The 18,339-nt window shown below is 42.4% G+C and overlaps 1 protein-coding gene across 3 annotated transcripts in view; it reads right to left on the bottom strand.

Annotated features, from left to right (window-relative positions):
- Positions 1-18,339, bottom strand: part of CHST15 (carbohydrate sulfotransferase 15) — a 46,871-nt gene that overhangs the window by 1,956 nt on the left and 26,576 nt on the right. For all 3 annotated transcript variants that reach the window (XM_068951496.1, XM_068951497.1, XM_068951495.1), the window contains 5 exons: positions 16,330-17,387; positions 14,414-14,753; positions 11,100-11,246; positions 7,705-7,861; positions 3,328-3,484 (listed from right to left, as the gene is read on the bottom strand). In XM_068951496.1, the coding sequence (XP_068807597.1) occupies positions 3,328-3,484; positions 7,705-7,861; positions 11,100-11,246; positions 14,414-14,753; positions 16,330-16,917 (1,389 nt within the window). In that variant the 5' untranslated portion in view covers positions 16,918-17,387. The remainder of the gene's footprint in view (positions 1-3,327; positions 3,485-7,704; positions 7,862-11,099; positions 11,247-14,413; positions 14,754-16,329; positions 17,388-18,339) is intronic.

The raw sequence follows: 18,339 nt of genomic DNA, 5'->3' as shown, positions 1-18,339 counted from the left end.
AAAACAACAAACAAAAATTAATTCATTTACAACACTTTGAACAGTAACAAACTAACATTCACCTCTGTCTTCTGGAAAAAAATCTCAAATGTGTTTGCTTCAGGGATCATAAAAATTAGAAGTCTAAAAATTCTTTGATCTTGCTCATATTCAGTGTAGCTTAAGTAAATCTTTGCAAACGTCCTCTCTCCGGGTAGCAGGGATCTCGTTTTGCCGTGGGCCTGATGGCACCTACTCCAGGCTGCAAAGGACCAAGCCCTCGGCACATCCACCACAGATCTGCATGAAAGCTTTCCCACAGAGCCGGCCGCGTGTATCCGGGTGCTTGGCATGGCACGGCCAGCCTCTTCGGCATTTAGCACGACTCAGTCTTCAAGGAGACGCTAAGAGCTTCCAGCTACTGGATTAACACTACTTGAAGGAAAGATGCTAAGTCTTGCTAACTTCTTCAGGCCCTAAAAAGGCAGTTTCGCAGCTTTCTCAAAGTTATCAGTGAGAAATAAAACCTCCTTCAGTGATAGCAGCTGCACCACGTTGCACTGCCATAGTGCAATGGTAGTAGGGATATTGTGTTGCAGAGTCAGGAATTAGATTTGGTTATATTTGTTTTAGCCCCGAGTGCAATCATTAGATTTAGGGACATAGCAGACTCACCCAATAAACATTCATAAAGAGAAAAAAAGAGACCTTACAGTACACCTTTGACCTAGGGCAGAGTAAGAATGGATTGGCAAGACTTGCTCCTGATAGTTGGCATTAAATATTATGACTAAATTCTTACCTAACAGTACTGAGCAGTTTCTAAGCTGCAATAGCAGGGGCAGCTAGGTCGTGTTAACGGTGCCTTGTCTAACTACTCAGTGAGAGTGCCAGCCACACGAGATCAAGGAGGACAAGCACGCATGTGTAAAGGCCATCTTTCAGCCTGTCCTGACCCAATCTCCGTTATTTTCCTCAATTTTACATAATAAATTTGAGACATAAAGAGGATAGGTAGTCTAGCGCTCTTTAAAGTCCAAGCTCTGACTGTGTTTATAATTTTTTTTCTAAATGCCTTCATGCTCAGAAGAGACAAACATGAATCTCAGGTCAGACGTATCTTTCATAAAAGAGACTTAACACCTTAAAGTCACCTTACCATAGAACTGTGGAAGCCAGGTAGCAACAGTATCTTGTGCTTTTTACATTGTAATGTGTAACCTGGATTGATACCTACGTTCTGCTAAAATGAGGCAAATTCTTGGTAAATCTCGATTATCGCAATGTGTGATTCTGACGCGTGTCTTTGGCTATTTCCTACAGTAGGCCTCCATATTCAGTAAACTTCTTTTTCTATATGTATGTTGTGTGTTACAGAAGAATTTGAAACATAAGATTATTTAATTTGATTTAAACATTAGCCTAATAGGCATTAGTACTGGCAGGAGCAGAAGTAACGTGGCAGCTCCTCAGCCCCCAGTCAACACCAGCCCGTTTCCCTGAACACTGTGCAAACGTGTAGCTCGCTGCTGTATTCTGCTTTTCTTTCCCCTGAGAGAGATTAAGGTGAGCAAAAGACAAGTATCGGCTGCTCAGTACGGTTTGGGACTGCAGCATTTCAGAGTGCCTAGAGAACGGAGGCTTGGAATCGTTTTTCATAACTATCCACCAGATACAGGAATTTTAATTTATCCCAGAAAGTCATTTTCAGTTTTCTTGGGATCAGCAAGAAACTTCATTTTCTTCCTTATACAGCCTGTTGTATCGACTCATTCGTTGCTGCTTACTGCCCTCCCAAACCAACTGGTCTCCTCCACAAGCTCTGATGCCTCTCCCTATACAGCAAAGAGCAACAGGCTTTCCAAAGCAATCCTCCCCTCCATAAAAGCCACCGCTCAGCTTCAGGGTGCACACCCTGGCTTGGGCTCCCTTTCTCTGGATAACAGGCTTTTCACAGATTTAAGTGAGGATAAACATCTCTTGCTGTGCAGGTTAATAGCTATTAGTAGTAACATAATCTAAGACACTCATTTGCCTTGTTTCAGGAACTATTAACTAATAGCAACACAAAGTTTTTCTGTTGTGGACAAAATTAGCACTATAATGAGCTCACAGGGGAAAACAAATCCCTACTTTTTCAATATACAGCAAACCATGCACCTAACAGATCATCAGCTTGGCTGAAGCAGAAGCTGAAAAATCCACTGAGGAACACGGTTAGTGTTCACGTTTTATTACGAAACCCTGCTTGCGGCTTGCTGGAATGAGACATCTCAAGCAAGCATCGCCTAAGCATTTAGAAAGTATCTTCCTCAAGACGACCATCTAGGATGGCAAATGAGGATGGTTTCTACAGCGTGAGGAAGCCAATGGAGGAAAATCTTTCCTTCTGTTTCTCCGTCTGCCTTTCTCCCTCCGCGCTGGAAGAAACGCGTTGTGTGGCAGGAGAGATGGGTGGCCCGCACTGCTATACCGCCGACCCAAGTCTGGGCTAGCCTGGCTAGCGTCAGCCACCGCCGCTTCAGCCCACCTGCCGAGGTAGGTTCGCCTGTTGGCCGCGCTGCTGTGGGGTTCAAGCCTATGTAACGCACCCTTTTTACGGCTATTTTATGGACCGGAGGAGGCACTACTGAAATTAATTTCTCCTTGGAGACCTAGGAGGAAAGTATTCCCCCTGAACCCTTGACAGCTTTAACAAATAAAATAGGTTTCAGTGGCAAACAGACCAGACTTGATCCTTCAGGTCAATTCCTTCCCTATTACTCTGCAAAAGGCTTTTTTCCCCCCCTCAAGCAAAACTTGAAATCCATTCTGCACTGAAAATGTGAGCTTTGGAAAACTGAGCTTGTAATACTTCCCCACGTCCTCTGCCAGCACTCTCTGTAATTCTTTTTTTTTTTTTCATTTTCTGATGTGCACAATTTAAAGAAAAGGTTTTATCTGGTTATTGGTAGCCTTTTCTTGCAAAAAGAATATGTAATTTGTTCCGATTTTGAGGCAATTTTGTACCACAAAGATCCTTGCCAGAGCTACTTTTTGGAGAGGTCTGCAAAAAGCTTACACATTAAACTGCAATCTTCCCTAAATGTGCTCTCCATACTCTTGCACAATAGGAAGAATGTATTATTACTGCTGGCATTCATCAGGAAACAGACTGAGGAGACAGCTGAGCCAGTGCATCAGCTTGTACATGCTTGCATATATATTTATGTCATCCAATTCACAAACAAAAAAGGAGAAAGTTCTGTTTCTTAGTACTTATTTGCCCTGTGTTTTGCTATATATATAACCTTGACACAACGTACCATTACAGAAGTAAAGAATTAAATGTTATAAGGAAATACGCACGGGCATGGCATTGTTAAGAGTGTTGTTGTAGACACAGGCTCTCAATGAGTAATCCAGCATGCAGTTTTCAAATAGCTGCAGCGATTCTGCCACTTTTTCATGAAAATCTTCCGCAGATTTATTAGCACTTGCAAAGTACAGATAATCGGAGTACAATCTGCGAATGAAATGTATAAGTAAATGACAAAGGAAATGAAAGAAGATCTATTTACATGACAATGCAAATAAGTTACATTAATTGAGAAAAGCGGTACGTATATGTGCAACACTATCCCACTAACAGTCTGTTCAGTCAATGGCAGATTTTCTCTTAATTTTGATGAGTTTTGGCTTAGAGCAACATGCGCTCCAGGGAGCTGCTAAACATCATCCCCTCTTTTAGGCTCAGCGTCTCTTGAGATCACGGCCCTAGTAGTTGTGAGCCAATACATTTCTCCTGAAGACAAACTCTTCAAATATATATTTCTTCTATATACTTCTGTTTTGCATTATCTATGAATAGGAGAGCTGGTCTTGGCTGACATTGAGACCCCATTGTATTAGATGCTCCACACGGCCATGGAAGGAAACAGTTCTCATCCCAAAAGCTTATGATCTAAATCGAAAAGAACAGAAGATTGGGATGGGCAATAAAAAAAAGTGATTTTTTGTGTGGTTACCAAACTGGCGGTCCTCTAAAGTTGGAAAAGAATCCTGATTCCCCAGTTTTTGCAGAAAGCTCCATCTCCAATCCCATATCGCTTCTATGTCGACTTTTAGTTAAAGCGCCCAATTTACAATGTTCTGTGTCCTTCTACCTATTTATTTATTTTTTTAACTCAAATGCTGTAACTACATGGACAATTCACAAAGAGTGCAGTAACAGGTTGCGCTGCGCCTACTGCCACATTCCCTAAGCAATCACACCTCTGTTTTGCTGAGTGAGGACTGCAGGGTTTAGGTCCCATCCGTGCTTGCAGTTGCAAGGCAGCAAGCAAGCAGAATATACGGCGTCAGCCTGCTGCTGCGACTGAGAGCCACCAGCAACAGAAACTGCTGAGGACACGGTATTCTCCCTTTCCATACTTTTAGCGCAAGTTTTCCAGTTGCTTAAATATCACCAGAAAAAGATTATTTAAAAACGAGTCAGTTTGGGTGGGGAGGCGAAGGGGGCTACAAGCAAATAAAAGATTTATGTTTATATTAAGCCCTGAAACCATGATTAAAATCTTTCCCAAAAAATCTGGTTCAGGGACAAGGGGAATGCTCTAACATGGCATAAATATAAGATTGTGAATCAGCTCCTGAACATGTTTTATTTTTCCCCTGTTTGGGCTTCTGAACTATGATCAGACCCCAGCAATACTGCAGGATTTTGGAGCCAGTTTTATAGCACTTGAAAAAGAGTCAAGCTTCTACCGTGGGTCTGCAGCTCTGCAGAACCCACCTCTTGACACAGATTTCCAGAAATCCTAGATACCTTTCACCCCTTTCAAAGTGCACAGGTGTCGAAGACATGACTGAAGAAATCAGTTGATTTAGGTCTCATTCTATCTCTGCAATAACCTTTTGTAGAGCACCCACTTTATTTTTTTTAACTCCTTTCAATATTTTATTAAACCAAAAAGTCTGGTCCCTAGATTTCCACAGGTACTTTAAAATCCATCATTTAATTTCGAGAGTTTAGGCCCTAATCCAGCAAAGCACTTAAGCATGGGAATACCCTCTGCACTCATTATTTATGTTAGTGTTTTGCAAGATCAGGACGCTAATTCCCATATGAAATAAACGGACACTCTGTGTTCATTTAAAAAGGAAGAGAAGGGCTACATTTTTTGCAGGATGTTTTCAATTCTGTTTTTACACATTTAAAAAAAGGTCACAGAACATTATAGGAAACGAGGAGGTGGCACCCAAGGGGAGCAATGCTGTCTGTAGGATTCACTGACTAAGAAACACAAAGACTTTATTACTGTTGATGCACAACCAGACATTTAAAAGCAATGGTGCCAGCAGAGAGCGAACACTATTTGCAAACACTTTGAAACAGCAGCCAGGAGAAAGGCAACCTTTAGCCCTGCCAGAGATGCGGCTAAGAGCCTCACGCTGACTTTGGTCCAGTTTTGCCCAGCCTGGCGATCCAGTTAAGGCTCTGCAGAGAAGTTCCCTGGAGCAATACCTGGCTTGCTCAGCAAACTAGCTGCTAGGTGATGGGAGACAGCGACTACTGATCTGCTGCCTGGCATAATTTCATGTGTGCACTGGGAGATTCCGCTGCTTAAGGACCAGAAAATATTGCCTCGTTTGCTCAAGCTGCCCATTTAACAGTATTCTGCCATAACGTACACTGCATGCTGTCCGGGTGCTTTAAGAACTGCTTAAAAATGTTTCTCTAGCCAATATTTGTACCAACTATGTTCTACAGATATTATTTTAATGCTGATAGACTTTAAAAGGTTAAACTCTTGTATCGGGAGCTTGTTTCTCATTTCCAAAAGTTGACTGGAAAAGGTAGAAAGTAAGAAATCATCTTGACCCCGTTTCTGTAAATAATTAGGAGTGAGAAAGAAAACAGTTGTCTTTAAATGAAAAAATTCCATCTCAGAGCACCGAGAGAGCGTAACAGGCCTAGAGCAAGCAAATCCGCGCGGGCCTGGTGTCGGCCGAGAGGGACGCGCGAGCCCCTCAAAGTCCACGTCCATCTCCTGCAAAGAGCCACCAGAGCACTGGCTGTCCCTGCTCCTCCGCCTGCGGCCAGGAGCCGGGTAGAAGTCACATTTAGGTAAATGTGCCAGCGATTAAACTAGAGCTGCAGTTTGTTTAAAAGGTTTAATCTGTCTGCTTATTATTTCTAATCATCCATTAAAGTAAACCCATAATTTCACAGACTTGCCGACATCTTATGGAAAACTATGCACTTGAAGACAAGTTCTCTCTCTGCAGGGCAGCCCAGATTGTCTATATTTCTTTCCATCTGTTTTTAATTCTGGGGACATCTGCACGGAAATAAAACCTTTGCCGATTAGGATTTCAGCTGTTCCTGCTACTTGAAGTCATCGCTCTCGATCATAATCCATTCCAACTAAGTAACTGCGCCGCGGCAGCCATGTCACCAAGGAAAGGGACATGGAACAAGCCAACCCGGGCACGCATGGGTGCAAAAGCTACCAAAGCAAGTGCAGCAGCCCCCGAGACGGCCGCGCGGTTGTCCGGCGCCCCAAGACCAGCGGTGACGTTGCCCATGGGGAAGCAGGTCTCCTCCCTGAAGGCAGAGAAATGCCCCCTTCCCCAGGGGCCGGGCAACGGGACGCCTCAAGGAGCGCTGCCCGCGGCACCACGCTCTTCTCGGCCCCTGCGAGGACACGATCCCGCTGCCCTCATCGTGCCGGGACGGCTTTTGCTCCCCGCGGTTCACACGAGCTATGAGCAACAAGGGCAAAGGGAGTCATAAACTAAAAGAAATCAATTGACTATAACTACAGCACGGGAGAGAAAGCTCGCTTTTTATCTCACCCTTATTACAGCTGGCAAAGAGCAACATCCACATTACGGAGGATGGTTAAAGCGATCAGGGGATTTGTCGGGAATTTACATGAGAAAGCCACTTCAGCCAGCTCTCTCGCATAAAACTACCATCTGTTAAATCCTGAGGTCAGGACAGGTCGTTATAAGTTGAGAAATGCATCTCCTGACACAGGAGGAGCTCGCGCTGAACACCCCTGCGGAGCAAAAACCGAGGGCTATAGAGAGAAGGAAGGGACTAGTCGCACCCCCTTGCCCTGACCCTCTTGGAGTATAATCATCCTGGTCGGGAGCCCAGGAAAGAACAGCTAAGTAGGTGTTAATCGTGTAAGTTAAAGCTGCCTGGGGAAGCTTTTGTACTAGCATTGCACTAGGCATTTTTAAGAATAAAAAATGTTGTATCATTTGCTGATGCTGGAGCTATTTGCAATCTTTTAATCATTTGCAACAGCATGCCCCTCAAAGACGTAAACCTTATTATTTACTCCCTTGAACATGAATCGAAGCGCTTCTCAGGGCCACTTATGTTGTCATGTAAGTGCAGCACCATTCCCAGCCAGGTGGGCCCCGGTGAGAGCCAGGGCATATTAGCCCAGGTAACAGAGTTATATTATATTTGGCAACGTACCTCAGGTGTCCAGGCATCGCACTTGCTGCGGTATTTACACTCATGTTCCCCTTTTTAAAAACAGTTTAAAATTCCAAAACACACAGAACACAAATCCTTGAGATTTCATGTTATAAACCAAATAATTCTGTCAAACACTATACGGGCATTTATTCGTGCCCGAGAGAGAGTGAGAGAACATAGTAACAATAAGAAAAGTAATAAGAAGAAAATTTGCTTGCATATTTAGCAATGCAGTGCTTGCTCACCTTTCAACAGGGTCTCTCAGCATGATGATAAGTTTGGCATTCGGTTGGAAGGCATGGATAAAATCCTGGATTAAGAATGGAGGTTCTCCGTTTGTACTGTTATCATAAAAGAAAATCCAAGCGTTGTTGTCCCACATTGTGGAGGCGCTGGCCTCCCCTGGAAATTAAAAAGCATCTCTATTAATAACCCATTTCATTCTTTGTCTTGGCATGCATGCAAATCCTATATCCAGACTTTGAACTGGTGTAGACGACTTAAGAGTGGCACTCTTAATGTCATCGCAAAACATACTTTGCTGGTTCTTACAAATCGATCTGGCTAATGTTCTGCAGAGCTGGAAGACTCTCACTGCCTACTGCTTTTATGAATGCAGTGACAGTTAACGTAGGTTTTACGTAATTTCACCGGAACTATTACTATCCACTAACCACACTCCTTCCTCTTAGTGGTTAACACATGCAAACACATTTGTTTGGGGCTGGAACAGACTGCACAGAGTTTCTCGCCTCTCCAGTCCCGAGGCAGAAGGAACATGTGGTTTCAAAGACCTCCATGCTCTTTGCAGCATCCTTAGGCTACATCCAAGAGTTGTTCTTAATGCTCCTGATCTCAGAGAAGCAAGCTCTAATGAGCTATACAATTTGGGGCAACCGCAGTAGGCAACCTGTTCCAGTGTTTCACAATCTGTGCAACTGGAAAGGTTTTCCTAGTGCACAGTCTACATTTCTTGCTGCAGTTTCAAGCCCCTAGTCTCCATAACCTTTTATATACAGCGTCTTCCTCTCTAGACTAAAGAAGTAAAGCTCTTTTGATCTTCCCTCACACTTCTCTGTTTGGTAGACCTCTGATCATATGTCATCCTCTCCATTGGATTCTAATTAGCTTGCATATGATGACCAAACCTGAACATAGTGCATGTGTAAGCAGCTGTTCTTATCTGAACTAAAGTTAATGCATTTAGACATGAAGACTCTCTTCTTTGCACTGCAAGCCAGTGCCCTTCACAGAAGTCATTTCAGCTGTGGCCAGACGAGATGTCGCTGGAGTTTACAGGCAACACAGGAGTGGGGGAAGACCACAGTCACCCATGGACTGCACGCTGCTGCATAGGCGCGGAGGCAGTGAGTGCCACAATCTCAGCACACCTCAAACCTACATTTTGGAGGCAGCAGCTCCCTGGGAGACTTAGATCAACACGTGCGAGAGGCAGCGGGTCGCTGTCCCTGGGGCCAGGCTCTCCACAGCACTGTAGCTACCACGGGATCCCACCTATCCACCTCACCAGCCCTGCCGACCACAGCATGCTACTTGAGCAAGCCTCCCTCTCACCCAGAAACTCCTCAGCTACGTGAACATATGACGGAGTCCAACTTCTGCTCTGACTGTGAACAAAAGCTTGCTTTCCATACTGGGTGCTTCCTGACTTGTGCAGGACTCAAGGAGCTGTTCTAACGTGGTCAGCCCAGGACAGCCTGGTTCAGCAAGGCAGATCTTCTCAGAAGATGACTGTCAAGGATTAAAAAGGAAAAATAAACTCACTCTGGCCTCTGCTGACCACAATTTTAACTTCCTGAGGCCGCCAAAACCTTTCGTGACAATGTGGCAGTGTTCCCTTTAGCGTTGTAATACAGATTTAATATCTCCACAGAGAGAGCACCATACTGGACATGAGATAAATTAATCACTGCTATAGGAATTTTTATGTCAAATTACTGCAGCACAACCAAAAATATATTAATTTTTCTTATGAACTTGAAGAACATATGACTTACGGAGTTGCCTAAAGAATGAATGCATAACCTCTTTATTCTGTGATTAATGGACTAAAATCATGTTGTGTTTTCACAAGACATTTTTGTGAATTTATCATATTAATGATCACATATAAACAAGTCCTTCTCAGAATGCCTCAAGCTAGATCATCATGGCCCTCTTTGGCTCATCTCTAAGCAGCCACTGTTTTATTTGGGAAAATACAGTCATTACCCACTAAGTAATAATATCCAAAGCAGCTTAATGATTCAAAATAATGTAACATGATGAACTAAAGAAATGTTTATAGCTTTAATTAGATTTCTTTTTCTAATAATCTGAAATAAGAAAATGCAGGATTCTAAGCAAACCTTATCTTCATACAGCACACAGATTCATTTTAGATTAGATTTTTGTTGTTGTTGTTTCAGGGCTTTTTTGTTTTTTAAATCAGGGTCATAAAAACTGATTTAATGAATATAATCATTCAGAACTTTTCCTGTAAACTTAATAAGAAAAGTGAACATAACCTTAATGCTATAAGAAATGAGAAGGAAAAAAAAATCCTGAACTCTAGAAAAAGCTGTAACAGGAGGTAAGTAATCAAAGATGTACGTTGCCAATTAGATTAGTGAATTTAATTAGTATAAGCATTTCATCCAAGAAAGGACAGGACATGTTATTGTAAGTATGAGGAAAATATGCAGAAGCCCTTGACGGCAACATTTTCCAAGACCTCATCTTGCAAATTTTGTTCAACATTGAATACTTAATAAAGCAAATGACTGACCTAAGTGGGGGCTGAGGAAGTATCAGATGAATGTTACTGTAGCTGAGTCTAAGGTTTAAGCTACATAATACAATGGCTTAAAACTTTGGTTAGAATGATAATAAAAATCTGATTCAGAGGGTTTTCCTTCTGAGGGCAGGCAGCAAAAATCTTGCCTTTGTTTTCTGTAGGATAATGACATCAGGCCTATTTTAAAACTCTTTTCAATAAAGAACTGTCTCTTTTGCCCAAATAGTATTTTCATGGCAAGGATCTGGCTTCCCTGGAAGATTTTGAGGTGACGGAGCGAAAAGCAAAAGCAGAGGTTGGAAATTTCTGCTGATGTTTCTCATGAGCGGTGGTCTGATTCCACCTCAGAGCTTGAGAAGAGCCACAGGGAGCCGCTTCTCTGCCATGGCGACTGGATTTCTACGGCACCTGTTTGTAAGCAGCAATACCACTACTTATTTATTACGCTTGAGACAAAACACACTTCGTCGCAGCACTGGAATCTGAAGCTACAGATAAAAAATCCTGCGGCTATACCCAGACACGTCTTAACGAAGACAAAACGAAAATTATGTTTGAAGAAGTTATCGGGGTCTTCTTTTTTTAACTGAATGCTGAAGTTTATCACATTATCTCCAGCATTCTCTAAAGAGAATTGCAACTTTGTAAGCAAAACAAGTAAGCATTCTCCAGGAAAAGGCTAGGAATTATGCACCATCCAGATACAGCAGCCAAAACTGCCATGAGTGGACCAGTGCTGTGAACCACTCGTATTTGGGTAAATGCCCCTCTCATACCTCAGCTACAACTGCTGCAAACCTGAAGATATAGACATCTATATTGCAGAAGCAGTCTCTGGCCTACCAATAATGATGCTGTTCCTCTTGCTGTTTTCTTTTGCTGCATCACTCTGCAGCACACCCTGAATCTGATGCGCTGCTAAGTCAAACAGATCAAGGTAATCTTCCACTGGGTAGCGATCATGAAATCCATCCCTCAGACGAATGATCCCTAAAAAACAGTGAAAAGAGAAGTTAAAAATGGCAGGGCCAGATTAACCAATGGTGTAAAGCAAGACAGCTTCATTGATGCTGGTGGCACTGAGCCAGCTAATGTCAGCACAAAATTAGACCCATGAAGTGTAACATTCAGATAAAAGTGCCAATAATGAAGCAGCTGCGATCCAAGATACTATACGACTAAGCCATAAATTCATACTGATAGGAAATAACTTGAGGTGTTCTGTTGTATAGTTCCTGCATGAATAACTTACATTTATTTACTTCTAAATTCAGCTTTTGGAATTAATATAGAAGACCAGATCCTATTTTCATTTACACCAATATACACTAGAGTAATATCAGACTCTCACTAGATTTAACAGAGAGCAGACTCTGATGCCAAATATGCACTTATCAACATGCACTTATTCAAATCAGAAATCATTCATATGTTTATCTTTCAGAAGTGTGAAAACAAAACTCCCAGAGAGTTTCCTATTTTTCCTCCTTCCCTGCACTCCAGGGTATTTCAATATGACCAGCCTCCCCGCAGCGTCTCTCAGCATCTCTGTCTGTGGGTTTTTATACTCCTTTTCCCATTCTTCTTTTCTTTCTACCTGTACTCCTACTTCACTTCCTGCAGCACATTCCCCATGCCTGTCCTTGCATTTTTTCTTCTTACTGTAACACAGTAGAGTTTCTCAAGTGGGGAGAGGTCATGGAGGTAGGAAGGAAATCAAGGTGGAGCAAAGCTAAAAGTGTAGAGCAGGACTCCTCAGCTCTCCCTTTGCTGCTCCTCCAAGGCCAATAATTAACAGATCTACATGGCAGGAAAGGTCAGCAAGGGAGTCCTCTTGTCCATTCTCTCCGAACTGGATTTTCCCTTTCAGGAAAGTGAGAGTAGAAGACAGCTTTGCAGTGTATTTTGTTTTGTTTTTTCAGAGGGAAACAAATAAAAATTCAACCATGCATGGTGTTACAGACTGCTTCGATTTGGTGTCACCCATTCGTGGGAAAAGAAACTGTGGCTAAGAGCCAGGAAAAACATAGACTGCAACGCTGGGACAAAGCCCTGCGTGGAGCATCAGCCATCCCAGCAGAACGGGAAAGGGCTGTTTTGTCAAATGAGGTGTCCCCTGGAGGGCTGGTTAGCTTCAGCGGAAGTTAGTCACTCTTGCAAAAGTCCATTGAACCACTCCCTGCATCTACAGCAGCACAGCATCCTCCCTGGAAGCTTTCCGAGTCTAAAATTCACTTTCTTCTTCAATCTGACTTTTCACCTTCAGGTCAAGAGGAAACTCTCATCATTTATCTTCAGCCAGCTGCTGGCTGTGATGAACCAATTTCTTCTCCCGGCACTTCAAGAGGCACCACCGTGATCCTCTTGCTTGACTTCATAACTACCACAGCTCCCACAGTTTGCAGCGTTACCTCCACTGTTTCCTAAAGTGGCACTAATCATCTCAAAAGTAAAACCATTTCCATTGCATTCCTTCAACTCTTAATTCATGACAAGCATTTAGAAAATGTCTAAAACATCTTAAAGAGAGTCAGCTGTATTAAAGACACAGAAAAACGTGGCTGAACTCATTTACATCACTAGTTTGACAACTTTATGTGCATATACTAACGTACACAGAACACTGTTACACAAAGAGACATCAGTTTCCTTCTCAAATTAATTTTATTTTCTGTTAATGAGTATTTAAAATATCTATGACACTGGTGATACACAAAACCCATCCAACAAAGATTCACTGATACTTAGCTCCACTGGTCGAAGGCTGCTTTACTGGAAGTAAAACAAAGCAGATGAGGAAAGCTGAGCTTTCTATATCTGAGCCAGCTTTCTACCGCACTACACACAGAAGTGCTGCAAGATCCACATGGGCCACTTTCTCGCAAGAGAAGGAATATAAAGATATATGAAGAGACACTTTCCTATTCCAAGGAAGCTTAGAAAAGCAGCAAGGGATTGCAGTGAGGCAGGCAGAGTCTGCTACCTGAGCTACCGTCGCACAGTGCTAGATTTTTCTTTGCTCCAAAGGCAGTGCCTGTATTACAGCAATGGCAAATCCAAAACAGATGGGAGGATAATGTCACCATAACACACCCAGGATATTCCTGTCAGAAAGAGTACCACCACAGCAAGGCCTATGAGCTTTGATACTAAAGTCCTGCAAAGCAAGAGCGTGTAGCAGCAGCACTTAACAGCTCGACCCAGTCCCTACATCAGTGGGGAAACGGAGCACCTGGGGGGACGAAAGACACGTTATAAGCATCCTCGTTTAGAGGAAAGCGCCAGGCGCGCAGCCATTTGGAATTGAAACCTGGCCTTTGGAGCCTCAGCCTAGTCTTTAACCACAAGACTGACCTTCTTTAGCTCCTCAGGAAGGAGAGAACAAGAAGGATAAACATTGCAGATGGATAAAACAATCCTCTCAGCCCCAGAGCTCCCAGACGCCCCTGAACGAGCAGCCGTGAAAGCTGAATGTGTCTGACTGAGATTGGCCATAATCTTGAGTACTGCACTCTGCCTTCAGAGACCAAGTGTTGCTCCGTGAAAAACTTGATGCCACTCAAGAAAAGAGCATCAAAAATTACGTGCAGGCTCCTCAATGTGAGAGGGCTTTCTCACGCAAAATAGCTACATTTTTTCAGTATTTTACTAGAGCTGTAATGCTAATGAAGCTTCTACCATAAAACACAGTTAAATTTATTGAATCTTAAGGACTGAAGCCACCCACATTTCAAATGCTGATACCTCATTTATACATATAAGAAAGGCTTTGCATAAAAAGTTAATGTTAAAAAACTATTATCACGATTCTTTACATCTTCCGTTATAACCTAATTGCTCCTCTTCCTGCTTTTCCAGGGTGCACAGGCTAGGTTTTATCTAGTGCTTTTATGTTTTCTAAATTTTCTAAACCACTGCAAACGACCCGAATGAAACGCACGTTATCTTGAAAGATCTGATGCAAAATATCATTAAATAAAAGCAGACTAGAACATATTGAGCATCTGTAGACTGAAATTTTCAAAAGTGTTAACTGCCGTGGTTTCAAGCTAAACCAACACAGAACAAGCCAATGAATTTCATCCCAAATACACACAAGAAATTTCAAAGTTGGACAGAGACCGGTCATCTTAATAGGAGAGGATATGTTTACCCACCAAATCGCTTTCTTGTCCACCAGTGCGGTTCCTTGATTGCCGAGAACCGAACGTCAGGGTGCAACCTGAGCCGGTCGTAAAGGTCTGTTGTCCCACACTTGGGCTGGCCAATAATGTAGAAATGGGGAAGGCAGCGCAGTCGATAGTGTTTGTCCTTATAGTGATACAAGTGGTTCCAAAATACCTTCCTGAGGTAATCAAAGATGGTGCGAAAACGCTTTGAATACAGTGCATACGAGTTTGTTGTATAAGGATCTGTGGTTGTGTTTCCTCTGTACTCTTCATACCAACACGGATTCTTGCTATTTGAAAGGAATTTATTAGGAATTACTGAAAACATCTGCAACATAAAGAACAACAATTTCAGTCAAGGCAGCAAAAAATTTAGTTATATTTTCCTTTATATATACTTAGTATACTTATTTAGTTATATATAGCGCGGTAAGAGAACACAATGGAAACAATATGTGGACATCTTCAACCTTATTTTTCAAAGGCAAAGTTGACCTAACTTATTGCTTCTGATGATACTGGAACTAGACCCTGTTCAAAGACTACACTAGGGAGCGTATATTCATAAATCCATTGATTTTAAGGTCAGAAAGGACCTGCATAATCCCCTTAGCTCCCTCAGATTCAGTTTTTAAAGTCCTAGTTGCCAGGACTATCACCTTCCTAATACGTAAGTACATGCCAGATAGATCCCAGTAACCTGCGATTTCAGTAGAGCTTTGACGGCAACATGCAGCCACGCTACAGAGTTTTGCTAGATCTCTGCTGGCTTCTCACTAGACCAGTTTTAACCTCTCTCCGAAATCATCTGCAGAACAAACCATGGAGGCCTCGAGGTGACTCCAGATGCACCCCTGGGGCTTGTCAGCTTGGGCAAGCCAACGGCGACCATCCAGGAGGGAGAGAAGGGTAATGGAGTGGAGAACATGCCTGAGGAGGTATCTGCAGGCAGGGCAGGAGGGAACAAAGCAAGAGTACACGAGCAATTATGGCCCAGTATGTATGTACAGGTTATAAAGAGCTTCTCAGTGCATCGTGCTACCCAGCTGCATGCTCAAAACGGATACCTCTGCAAACAAAGAAAAGGGTCTTACTGGGAAAAGCCATACTTGGACTGATCTGTAAGGAGGCAGTTGGCTCTCCAAAATCTAAAACTAATTTTCCATTTTATTACCCTATTAGAGAGCTCACTGAACTACCATCATTAAGGAAAAACTGAGAAGCAACTGCAAAAAAGTCTCAACAACTCTCCTCCCGCAGTTGATCCAATCTAACTGAAAAATAATTGAAAACTAAAAGACTCTTGTTTCGCCTCACCTCAGTGGGGACCACGTACTGCAGGTGTGTGCCCAAGCTCATTTTTGTGTGCTACAAGTGCAGCAAAATTTGGCAGCAGCAATCTGCTGAAATCTGTAGTGCTAATTTAAAGAGATACTGAAGACTACAAAAATTTATTAGGAGGACTGATTTAGCCAATGATGCAATAATCGGATCATATTAATTTCTAATTTTTCATTCTAAAATACAAGGTTTGCAATGACCAGATCTTCAGGAAGGCTTTCTGGTCGTCACCTATTAGAAGGCTCCTTTCTCATTTATCGGTTAAGATAACTGGAAAATCTGACTAACTCAAAATGAAATTTTAATGGGATAAGCTAAAAACGCAATGCATTTGTACAGCTATTGGAAGGCTGACCTTGTTTCAGGTGTCAAGACCATGTAGATATCTATTTTGCCTGTGACTGGGAAGGATGTGACCTCTAATATCAACTTTTCAGGTAATGTAAATCAACACATGAACATCAGAGGAGTTGCACGTTTTTTGTCGCGTTAAAAGATTGACCCAGAATTCTTGGAACAAATAAGTATTCAGCAGTGTCAGGCAAACTTTAGCTCTTACTTACATGGGGCTCCTGTTTCCTCAGCTCTTCTAGATCAGGGCGCTGTCTTGTTATAAACTCTATCTTTGAAGTAATAGTGTCAATAATTAATTTAATGCTTGGATAATCCTTTAGGTATGAAACATTAATTTTAGAAGGCTGGTAATGGTCTTTCATATCACTAAGGCTTTCATTGTCCATTAAGCTCGGATTGCTAGTAAAAGCTCCGTAATGGAACGGTGACGGTATTAACAGCAGCCCGTGTTTGGCTCCAGTCAGTACGTAGGATGCCATCACTAGAGTCATTATAATCAGCCCAAATATTAAGCTGCATAGTTTCCCCTTCTTCAAGCAGAAAAGTCCATTCCAGCTTTCACTGTGATCAGTCCTTACTTCCAAGACGGCAAGCAACTTCATCTGCTTACTGTCCGGGTACGAAGAGACCTTATTTTCTCCTTTGCAAAGAGGACACTTCTGGTTACTGTGACTAGGCCCACGACATCTGAAACACTGTCTGTGCAGGTCATTTGGTAGTAAATGTATGCAACAATTAATGCAATGCTTCATATTAATACTGTTAAACCACCGTATTAATGAGCCAAGCACAGCCATAAAAATATTTCTGAAGCATACGAGTCATCTTCTGCCAGTCTGAAGTTACTTAATTCCTTGAGTGAGTCTATGAATACTCAGCAATGCAAAAGGCAAGGTTCAAACCAGAAGAGTTAAAAATACTCTGACAGTGATACATATCATATACAGGAAGAAAAAAAAATAGACATACTATGGACGTGGTTTCCAAGAGTTTGGCTCAGCAAGAGGAACGTGATGAAGTCAGAATCAGCTATAAAATCGGCTCAAGTTTTTCCCATTGAACAAAATGAAAAAGAAGAAAAATCATTACGTATCGTGAAAATATGCAAAAAATAAAAAGAGCTCATTGTCCTCTGATTTATGCTGGAATAGGCAAATATGGGTAGAAGTTCCCAGATACTCCTAAAACAAGCAGGTTCCAAACCAAACTGCTGCTTCCAGACGCGTCATCTTCTTAGACATGGCTTCAAAGTCTTGTGCTGCGCAACCTAAAGAAACAGAAACATATATGCAGATATATGCAGAGCAGAAGACTCAGGAAATATATACATTCACCTTCAATCACATCTCAGCAAAAATACAAACAATCACAAGCAAATTTTGGTTCATTTAGCAACTGTATTTGACAGACATTTTCTATTCGCTAAATGTATGTAATTACAGCACTTGAGATATTAAACCCGGGAAACATTTGGCTGCAAATTCGCATGGAGCTGCCATTTCTTTTCAGCTATCCGTCTGTTCACATAACCAAACAGTTGCTGCTGCAGGTAACCCAACACTGTTTGCTCCCACAACACCTCATTAATCTGCACAACAGGTTCTAATCTGCTCTCGAAACCTGGAAGCCTTTGTGGGGTCGGGAAATACAGACAGGAAATATTTTTGAATCATTTTGAACAAAACAAAAGTAAAAGAATGAATTGGCATAGGGCGAAAAGGTGAAATCTGTGGGGCAATAGCAAAGCATGGCTGCGAAGGGCAATTTTTATTTTGGCTTTTATCACCTGATAATGGCAGAACTTCCCTTTTGCCCCTGGGCACAAAGACTAATTAAGGCTAATAAAGAGCCCAGGCAAACGCACAGGGAAGAGACCAGAGACACCTACGCCTGGATTTCAGACCTCTGGACAGTGGAAACAGGAGCCTCAAAGAGCCATCGCTCCCCGGCACAGGTCCAGCATGACAGCTTTGACCAAGTGCCCTTTGGCCGTGCAAAGAAAGTTATTTAAGGCTTCTTTTTCCAGTAACTGAAATGAACATTAGTAAAAATTGTTTAACGATAAGGCTCCATATTCAGGCTCCTTCCAACAGATGCCACATCCAAGCCAGGCACAGCCTGGATGCAGCTCGGCTCTGCTCATCTGCCTGTAGCTCAGTAGCTTTCCAAACAAAACACCTCTATTGTGGGGGGTGTGGGGGGGGCAATAAAGCTATTTT

This window comes from Struthio camelus, chromosome 7 (genome assembly GCF_040807025.1).
Source record: "Struthio camelus isolate bStrCam1 chromosome 7, bStrCam1.hap1, whole genome shotgun sequence".
NCBI classification, from domain to species: Eukaryota; Metazoa; Chordata; class Aves; order Struthioniformes; family Struthionidae; genus Struthio; species Struthio camelus.
Note: the sequence above shows the minus strand (reverse complement) of the source record. Positions and strands in the feature narration are given on the sequence as shown.